The sequence below is a fragment of the Cyprinodon variegatus genome, unplaced genomic scaffold (genome assembly GCF_000732505.1).
Source record: "Cyprinodon variegatus isolate N-32 unplaced genomic scaffold, C_variegatus-1.0 Scaffold582, whole genome shotgun sequence".
In the NCBI taxonomy this organism is placed as follows: Eukaryota; Metazoa; Chordata; class Actinopteri; order Cyprinodontiformes; family Cyprinodontidae; genus Cyprinodon; species Cyprinodon variegatus.
Window position 1 is genome coordinate 230,150 of NW_015151035.1, and position 10,967 is coordinate 241,116.

Consider the following 10,967-nt stretch of genomic DNA (forward strand, 5'->3'; position numbering starts at 1 on the left):
GTATCGATATCGGTTATCGGCTACAGGAGTTTTAAAATATCGGATATCGGCCAAAATCCCAATATTGTGCATCCCTAATTGAGACAATTCTTTCTGTTGGCGTCTCCAACGTCTCACCATTGATTGTTGATTCCAAGGTTACCTGCAGCTGTTCTATTTCCTTCGTTTACTGCCAAATTGACTGCCTTTAACTTAAAAGCTGCATCATATGCATTTCAACGTATGTTTTCCATAATGAGGTCGTCACACAAACTGTCTTGCGCTCGCAATGTCCGTCTTTCTCTGAGTCTGCTTGCGGAGGTACTGTATTACCCTAGTGGCCATTAACTGTAAAAGTCCATAGATAAGCCGCATTGTTATATAACCCGCAAGGTTGAAAAATGGTCGAAAAAAAGTTGCGGTTTATAGTCCGAAAATTACAGTAAATGGATCGATTGGTGGATGAATATTTCATGATAGAAATAAGGAAGCCCTAAGTGGCCTTTATCCCCCTGAGTTGGTGGATGTATCTAGAAACAAGTCAAACATGATCAAAGCAGCTCATAAAAAGCATAAACACACCAATGAGTGACCTTTGGATCAGACAAGCACATACAGGCATCTTTTTAAATGCACACATGTAAACAACTTGATTGACCTACCTTCCAAAGGCAGTGCTGGAGATTTTCCTGCTGGGACTGCATGTAAAAAAAAAAAGAAAAAACGTTTTTTCATTTATAAAATACATAAACTTAAAAATAACTGGTCTAAAACATATAATAAGGAAGCAGAAAGTGCCGATCTAATTAATCATTTAGACGTTACATTTATTCTCATTATCCTCCTGAGATCTGGCCTTATTTAGAGACATTTTCCAATATCTACCTTTTATTTTTAGTTACACCTCTCTTAGTACTTCCCTTCAAATGTTTATATTTTTCAGGTGCTTCAGAGATTATTCATTAAAGGAAAGTGGGTCCAATTAGAGGAGCCTTAGTAGAACGAGCATTAGAGGAAAATAATACTAAAAAATAAGCTATAAGACACCAATAACCCTCATTCTGATCATTCTAATGTTCCCTGGTGATAGAAAAATGTCGGCCGATTGTAAGATTGCATGTGCAGTGTTGTTTTCAGGTCAGCTGTAGTACAGATCATGGATTATGTTTCTATTAATAGTCCCCCTGTTACAATAGCTGTTGAGGTAAGTACAGGAGAGGCAGCTTTACCATTAGTGTCTGTTTTTTGTGTACAGGTGCAAAACAACAGGCCTTTGAACACCTTTCTGATGATATGGCTTCAGTTTTATTGTCTTATGGAAAGAAAAAAAAAAAAACAGCCCACAAAGCAAACAGTGACTCATTGGTAAAAATGAGGGGAAGATCCTAGACAGGAAGAGACGTGTATAGTGCCTTAAATAGCTGGCAGCATCTGTTTCTGTTTACCTAGAGACACTGAGGTGGATGGATTCTGTCATGCATCATCAAGGTATTATTTTAAATCACCCTTATTGCTATTAAAATACACATTTATATTACATCCATGCAGGCATGTCCAGCATGAGAGGATACCAATAAAACATTTCTGTGAAAAAGCCATGTTTTTACAGAAACATGTCCATTTGAAGCGACCCTGAATAAAGTCCAGTTAATTAAAAGCATTCTGATGTCATTTAAATAGCAAATTCATTTTGTCTGTTTGGAATGTAATTCCAGAACAAATCCAGATGCTTTGTAAAGGCATTAGAACACCTGGGTGCGAAGATGTTCATAGAGAATATTAGAAAACAAAGAGATTCCCAGAGACCAATTAACACAGCAGGAGATTCAAGAAGAAAGCTGTGAAAAAGCTTAAAGCAGGATCAGGTTATAAAATAACATCAAAGGCTTTCAAGATCTCACAGAGCTCTGTTTAATAAATCACCTAAAAATGGAAAGAGTGAGGCCCAAATGGGAAACCTACCAAGACATGGCCGTCCATCAAAACTGAGAGGCCGAGCAACGAGAACATTAATCAGAGAAGCAGCCAAGAGGGCTTAGGTAATCCTAGAGGTGTTACTCAGAGGGAGATTAGTGACGCCGAGAGGGAGTTTGGTGCGCAGCCTGGTGCCAGTCTCTATGCAGACAGCAAGGCTAGTGATGGAGGTGGAGCCCTAAGAGGGGGGTAAGAAATAAGCTACTGTACCTATGACAGAGGAAAGGAAGCAGGAAGAGAAGGAACTGAACTTGTCAACTGAAATGCAAATCTTTGTGCGAAAAAATGAATATCAACCTCTGATTTCCACTGTAAAGCATGGTGGTGGCAGCATCATCCTGTGGGGATGCCTTTCACACTTTTGATCGATGCAACAATTTTTTTTATTTTTTTTTTGTCTGGTGCAACAAATCTAAATTAAATTGACTACAGTCTGTCGTAGCCTATTCATGACCATACAATATTATTTTTTTTTAAGTCTTTTTGTTTGAACTAAGTTGAAGTTTGAACTAAGGCTGCCACGTCTAAGCACCGGCGGAATAGGTCAACGAGGCGCCCATTGTTTGGGAGAGGCTCAGGGTAGAGCCGCTTCTCCTCCACATTGAGAAGAGTAGCTTAGGAGGTTTGGGCTTCTCTTTCCAGATGCCCGCTGGACACCTCCCTCAGCAGGTGTTCCAGGCATGTCCCCTCAGGTAGAGGTCCAGGGGACGACCCAGGACATGCTGCAGGGACTAAGTCTCCCTGCTGGCCTGGGAGCACCTAGGGCTTCCCCCAGCAGAGGTGGAGCAGGTGCTGCCTTTGCATCCCAGATGAAGCGGGAGTACAATAAATAATTAGATAGCAAAAAGTTTATAAAGAGAAAGTGTTTAAACCATTTAAACCAAGAGAAGCTTAAACTAAACAACTTGAAGATTTCTGGACAGATGATGTAAATTTTTCACCTTAAATACAAAATGTTTATATTTTTTTTTTACAATTTTGCCATAATTATTGTTGTGGGGCGGTTGCTGTTTCAGATCTTCAACATTCAGATGATAAATTGATTACTACATGAATTGTGGATTATTTCAATAATTAGGATTCATTGTTTCAGGCCTATAGTGAGGCCAACACTCTTGCTTTACAAGGTCAGCTGCTGTTACCTGTTAGCCCTGAGGTTTTTGAGGCGAGCCTCCAGGTCATTGAGCAGGTTGACCTTCTTGCTGCACTGAGAACAGTAGACGTCCATGAGCTCACCTGCAAACTGATGACGCACCTTCCGGGGCGTCTGACCAGCGCTGCAAACAGACACACAAAGACAACCCCTTAATGTTAAGGCAAAACATAACTTGAGTCTTTTATCGAGAAACGGGTAAAATAATGAACAATGAAAGACTGAGTGCAATTCCTGCAAAGGGAGGATCTACCTGAGTGATGGCTTGTTCATAATGAATTAATCTGAATATAAAGGATCTATACCTTGTTGTAAAATCTAAAGTTTATGCCAAAAGGGAACTCTAATTAATTCTTACACTGATGTCAAAGCCTGATCATAATTTCCATAGTAACGCAGACTTTTTCTTTCATGTTTTATGAAACCCTTGGCCCTTATTTCACAATTTATTCACAGTTCTGAGGAGTTTTCTCTGATTGGTATGCATGGAGGAGCATGAAGTTGTATTGCCAGTAAATCATCTGAGAGGTTTAATCCCATTAAGCACAAGGCTTTGATAAATATTAACACTTCCTGTAGAGCATGAACTACTGAGCTACTCTTCATCAGTTAAAAGACTTAATAATATTGATCAAAATTGGAGATTAAAATCATCTGGATATTGATGGAGTTCAAAATCCTAAAACAAAACACTGTTTTCCATTCTGACTTGACAGAAATGACTCTTTACAAACTGAATAACACATAAAAAAAATGATGGGCCAAAATACTATGGCAAGTCGATAGTGTGAATTTGAGAAGTTATAAAACTATATCATGATTATGTGACGCATCTTTTGAGAAATATCTTCTCTCTGCTAGATTTAACATCTGCAGCAACAGCTGGGGTTAAATCCTTGATTACAGTTGTTTAAAATTGAGTTTTAACTCTGAATAGAAAGTTTTGGTTTAAAAAGTTAAGATCTGATTTGTGTCCATGATAATGATTATAAATGATAAATGAAGAGCTATCTGCTAAAAGCAGATGTTACCTCACCTAGAGAATCAAACTTTACTTGATTTAATGAAATGGTTCATATTTAATTTGTTAAAAAGGGGAACTTTTTCCAGAAATAAATGCATGACAACATGCATCAGCTGGTGGTGCAATAACGATCTAATTCCCAAAGTAAATGTAAAAAAGTATAAAAGATAAAGATCACATGCATGTACAGCTTTGCTACTTGCATAGAGGAGGAAAGTCGATCGCCATGACGACAATTAGCAACAGAAGTCATTAGCCCGCTGAGACTGAAAGGATTATGTGTCATAAGCATCGGAAGCTGCTGCACCACGGTTTCTGATCTTATCATATATGAATGCAAATCTTAAAATGTTTTTATACACAGATGTCGACATGAAGAAGTTAAGTTCACTAAATATTAATGGCAATTATAAAATAAAAATAAAAATCAGTGATTTGATCATTTTCAGTGAAATTTTGAAAGCATGATATAGAGTCCCAAAAAAAAGACAACATTGGAATTATGAGATGTTAGAAAAAACAAAGAATTCCAAAATGTCTGTGTTCACACACACACAAAAAAAAAAAAGAGTAGGTCAGCCCAGTTTTGACAAGTCCATATATTTCAGTTTTTAATACTTTTAATGCTCCGTCAAGGAGTTTACGTTTTTATGAGAGTTTGTGTTTTTGTCTGTCTGACTGTCTGTGTGCAGGATAACTTGAAAGCATGAAAATGAATTATGTTTTTATCAGAGGTGTCCCTCAAGCCAAGGAAAAAATCCATTACATTTTAGTGATGATCCAGATGATAAAGGCATTTTTAAAAGATTCTCTAACATTGTGAGATGGCAATGGTTGGCAGAACAAGCAGTTCCCCACTAAACCAGAGGGTGGCAGCAGTGACTATTGACAGCTTTAGCATTGGACTCAAAACTGGAAACTCTTTTATGAAAATAAAATTTCATCAGAGGTGCGCCTCATGCCAAGGAAAAACCCATTTAAACTTGGTAATGATCCATCATGTGCCAATTTTAGTTATACGTGGGTAACATTGTTTGCTAGTTTTTACTATCATAGAGATATTGATCTCGTAATGATGAGATAAGCTATCAGATTTTTTTTCTTTAGTGCATGCAATAAGTTTAAATAAAAATAGGCACATGGTGTCAAGTTAAAACCTTTAAGGCACACAGGGGCGTGCACAGATAAACACTAGGTGGTGCCAGGGCACCAACACTATTCCCCTCTGCACAAAAAAAGACCCCTCTTGAAATCATTTTTTGTTTTTTTACACCTATTAGTCTTTGGCCCAAAATACTATTTATGAATTTAAAAGCCTATCAAACCAAGAATCTAGATCTTTGTAATTTTTCTCCACGAGACGTAACAAAACAAAAATATTTACCTCCTTCTCCAAGCGGTTAGTTAATAGCATAACGTCTTTACTGGCCTCTACTAGGCGCCAAAAAACGGTTTAAAAGGAAACTCTTTGATTAAATTAGAAAAAAATGTAACTTAAAGCAGCTCATAGATGTAATTGTGTGTAGATTAAGCTGCATTTTCAATTTCAATGTTTCAATGTTTATCTTGGACTGCAAAAAATGACCTGAATATAATTTTATTTTTCTTCAATCTGAACAGGGAATAAGATGATCTGTCAGTGGAATGAGAGTTTTTAACCTTAAAACATTATTATAACATATTATGCACTTAAGATAACAGAGTTCTGTTCTTCTCGTATTTTAAAGTATGTCTGTAAATTGTCATATATAGCCAATAAACTTGAAGATATTCTGGACTCCTGAGCTTTTTATTAGTGAATTATAATTTTTATTTTTTTTCAAGTGAAACCAATGTGGCATTGCTACCTATGGACTGTGGAAGATCATCAAACGCAAGCATCAGGCATGTTTGGCTGTTGGCGGCTCTCCATGCGACGTATAAGGTGCCTTTTTCCCCAACTGGAGCACCTGCCCCCAAAAATGTTTGTGCACGCCGTTGGAGGCACAAACTGTCATTCCCACAGCTCATAATAATTGATTAGACTTACTTTACCAAACAGTTTCATTGCAACCTTTGCCATTAAAATTATAGTTGGGGTAAGTAATCGTGTTAGTGATTGAAAAAGAAACACCTGACATGCAGATAATCTGTGAAGGCATGTCTGTAGCATTCCCTACACTGAATGTAAAGCATTTACTTAAGATCTCATTGGCTTAAAGAGTCACATTGTACCTAAGCCATCCAGGACACATGTTAGTGCCATATCTGAGCCAACGCTTTGATGAATTATTCAAACATGTGGCAAGTAAGATAAAAAAGTCATACAGTACGGATTATCGCAAAATTCAAATCAAAGCATGTAAATGTTTCCTCCTTCAGACCTATTTTACCTTGAGGGCACAGATGAGCCGAGGTCGGAGTAGCCGTTAGTTCGAGCGTCGTCGTCTGGAGAAGGGCTGCTGGCAGTGTATTCTGGTTCTTCCCCCTCTCCGTAGTCCTCAAACTGCTCTTCGTTCAGTGAAGCCGAGGAACGTGTGGAGAGGTCGGAGGTTACAGAGATACTAGCCTGAGCACACCTGCAAATGGGAAGAAAACACGCAGGTTAGACTGTGATAGTTGGCATTTCAAAATGCCTCAAGAAAACATTTGGGAATTTTAGGTAGAAAGTAAAAGCAAACAATAAGGCTTGTTAGATCAAAGCAGTGAAACACCCTGCAAAGTACAAAGTGAGGACAAAATCATTTCCATAAATGACAGAATGGAAGATGAAACAGAGGTTAAAATGACTCTAACAGTGCTTACTTCTCCCCGGAGAAAAAGAGATCTCCCAGTGCGTCTTCCTTGTCTACGAGTCTGTTGAGACCTTCGAAAGCGTCAGAGCCTTGGGAGTTTTCCACAGCACTGTCTCTGTCTGACTCCCTCTCTTTGCCCTCTTCTGCTACCCCCTCCACAGTCTCTTCCACCTCTTCAGGGAACAACTGGCATTCTGGGACGGGGTCAGGAGAGGTCCGAGTGCACATGATGACCGGGAAGACCTGCCCCTCCTTGTCAGCCTGCAAAAAGGGCAGAGGAAAATATTAATGGAGATGGAAAGATACAGAGATGTTTCTGATTTTGAACGTGAATATCGCTCTAGTCCTGGTGGCATTAATGAACTCTTTGGATCTCTGCAGATGGCAGCAAGGTTGAATCCTGCTTTAAGGTAGATTACCCACTTATTACATTCCTCCACTGAGTCGTTATTAGCCAACAGGGGGGGTCCTTAGGGATTTAGGAGGAAAGGCCATTGGGTTAAAGGTCAGGGGTCCCACTCTGCCTCGTCTGTCTCGTGTAAAACAGCAAAAATCTGCTCTTCTGCACCAGTGGCCAACCCTCCTCTTAGAATGACCAAACAGCTAAAATATTAGAGAACTTTATCAGGGTGGAGATAAAGAAAAAGTAGATACTGTGATGAAAAGTAGAGGAAAATGGATGCATCACATTGGATGAAGGTGCAGGACAGGAGTAAAGCTAATAAACGACAAAACAAGTAGAACATCAGCAACAAAGAGGAGAATTTGTGTGTTTTAGGCAAGTAATGGAGTGTTGACAGAAAAAATTAAGTTAACCATTTAAGAAATTGAATCTGACCTTAGACATTAGTACACAACAATAAAAGACAAAATAAGATTACTCTTCAGTTTAATGCAACTATAAGTTCCCTGTTTTAATCCTAACTAAATTAGTATTTTAAAGTATTTCAAGACAGAACCCTTTCTGTTCAAAGTCACTGCTATGGAGGGATGATGGACGGACCAGAGGTTTCCAAGCTTTTCAGCCATTGAATAGTACTATAATAGAGTATTCAAACCTTTTTACAAATTAACTGTGTGTATTTGCAACAAATACACTTAGTATTGTCATTTTCTAAGTGATATTTTGAAAAAGTATAATAATATCATTTTAATTGATTATGTATATGTGTATATATATATATATTTTTTTTTTTTTTGAGGGGAATCACAGGACCACAAGCTTGATGATCCACGACTCCCACTTTGCAATGAGACAGACCACCGGAGAGATGAATGAAACTTATAATTAAATAGAAAATGAAGGTAAAGATATACAGATGTTTATCCATACTTCATTTTTGTAGTGATCCAGACCTAAAAAAATATATAAATATTTTTTCCTCTACATCGCACAACAAATAGTTATTTAGTTTATTTGGAAGTAAATAGCTATGTGCAAAATCAACTCATTACCAAGCAACTCAAACAGGCACCAAAGAACAGTTTTATAAACAAGTCAACAGCTGAACACAAATAGTGGGCTGTGCTCTGTAACAAAGACCCAACTGGGGGTCTGAGGCTGAGTCATAGTGAACACAACAAAAGAAGAAGAAAGGTCCTCTTAGCATTCCTGCCCTGCAGTGGAGAAGGACACACACTGTGTGACGCGGTAGGAGGAGAAACTGGAAAACTCCAAACAAACTCACCAATAATGTCAACAATGTTTAACTTGCAGAATATATGCTGCAAATATTAAAGGATAAGCCCGGTCATATTCAGACTTCAAACTTCTGAAAGTAATTTAAATATGAAATTATTACATCCTGTTCAATAAATGATCAGTGTTTTTAATTGAGAGTAATTTTCATTTGAATGAGCTTCACTGGAGGCATCCATGTTCGTCAAAGAACACTACTGCCAACTAATGGTTTGTGACGTCACGATGCGGTATCAGGTGTTGAGCAAGTCCCAGTGCTGTATTTGGTGTTTGTCACAAAGCGCTATTATCAAAGTCATCATGAAAACATTGTTCTTCGAAATGTTGGCTACATATTACATGTTTTTTTTCTCTGGCAAGAAGTTTGATGGTAAATCTTCCCTCTTCAAGTTGGCGATCCAACGACGAACCCGTCTGTGGTGGTTCATGAATCGGAAAGGTGAAATAACTAGTTATTTATGATGTATTACAACATCCAGCTGCCATGCACGTGGGCATTGTCAGTTTCACTATAGTTCTTGTTCATTTCAATGGTGAAGTCCTCTGGAAATCTTCAATAATTCTTGTTTATTGCAGATGTGCCTAGTAGTTCCAATTGATTTTGCTTGTAAAGCGGGGAGAATGGCGCTCGGCTTACCGCACCGTGACGTCACTGCCAGAAGATGTAAGGAGTGAGGTGTTACTATATCTGGGCAAAAATGGCGGGTCCCGGACTCAGCGATCGTGCCGAAAAATATTGTTTTTATTTTTTTACTGATTAACGCTACATTAATTAAATCCCCGCAAACGTATTAGCTTTAGGAATAGATAATGTTCCATTGATTATTCCTTGCTGACTGGACCTTTACTTTAAAATTACCACTAATATGAGGTGTGACAGGACGTTCATCCACACCCTTTGGGAAAAAGCATGTGAATAATGCATGTTCAGAGCTCTGAATGTTATTATCCAATCAAATATGGCCGTATGAAAAAGCAACTTTCTCTTAAACCATTTAAGTGGCTGCGTTTCCTTTGGTGGCAACAACAATAGTCAAATATCTGTAAAAAGCAGAAATGAGTCTTTTAGATCGATATTTCATGATTTTGCTTTAGTTTTCCTTTTTACCAAATCTACTGAAAAAAAGATGTTAAAAGTCACATCATCATAACTCTAATAGTCAATGTGTTGCTATTTTAAAAGCAGTAGAAAACATTTATTTTGAACCACAGAAGTTACATATTTATTATTATTATTTATTAACATTAAATAAATACATATTTTTATTACTCATTTTGTAGTGTGAAATATACAAAAAGGGCTAAATAATCTTAGTTCATTAGAAAAATAGTCCACAACAACAGCAAGTATGAGTACAATTGAGCTATTTATTATTAACCAATAGGTTACAGAAACTAAACAGAAGCAGACAGAGGAAGACTGTTTCCATCAGCTTGCTTATATACTAAAAATAAGATGCATGTAGATTTATTTCAAAACTAATTTTTTGGCTGACATTGGACCAATATCCATTCTTAATATTTGATCATGACATCCGTGGCTATTTTAACTCAAACTATCAGTGAAACTCTCAGACTAAAACCAAATCTCTGTTTCAGCACCTTGGCTTAATTTGACACCATGTTAGAATCCTAAGGCAGCCAAGTTGAAATGTTAAAGCAAACACTGGGATATGCATATGCATTTCTCTACAAGCAGCTCTGGATCAGACTGCTGAGAATGATAAAAAGAAATTCACATCCTGTGCGTGTTCTCAGCCCGAGGGATTCAACTGCCACCACATGAGCATACGCACTGCTTTAGGCTGTTAGACATCCAGGCACAAAAACATGGCCGTCCTGCCACATAGCATCAAGGGCTGCAAGTGGTTTTGAACTCCTGGTAAGATCTATGGCACTTCTTACAAGAAAGATGCTGCTTGGAGCCTTATACCCAGGAAAGAAAAGTTTAGCTCATCAAATGCTTTTGCCACTGATGAATTAATTCCTAATAGGAAAAACTCCTATAACCTAAATATGGACCAATTCAAAGAGTCTGCATGTCATTTACAAAGTATTATGTTCAGCTTGCATAAATGAGCCATAGAAATATAGAATAGAATAGAAAAGAATAGGATATAATAGAAATTGTGTAGGCAAAATATGAAGATATTAAATAACAGAATGAGTTAACACAGAAATCCTCAGACGTGTAACAGTGATATTTTCAAGACATTCAAATGCATTAGCAATATCACACATTTCATCCCAAAGCTAGCTTCAGTTAAATGCATCAAATGTGTTCTTTGTCTACAGAAAGTATTGAGAACACTAGCTACGTTTACATGCGCAAAATTTCCCCGATCCGATCCAAACCTTGGTTGA

General features: G+C 37.7%; 1 protein-coding gene across 1 annotated transcript in view; it reads right to left on the reverse strand.

Moving 5' to 3' along the window:
• The window catches only part of rab11fip4 (RAB11 family interacting protein 4 (class II)), a 49,563-nt gene that overhangs the window by 18,473 nt on the left and 20,123 nt on the right, over positions 1-10,967 (reverse strand). The window contains exons 2-5 of the mRNA XM_015392263.1: positions 6,915-7,165; positions 6,503-6,688; positions 3,096-3,230; positions 642-677 (exon numbers count right to left, since the gene is read on the reverse strand). Of these exons, the coding sequence (XP_015247749.1) occupies positions 642-677; positions 3,096-3,230; positions 6,503-6,688; positions 6,915-7,165 (608 nt within the window). The remainder of the gene's footprint in view (positions 1-641; positions 678-3,095; positions 3,231-6,502; positions 6,689-6,914; positions 7,166-10,967) is intronic.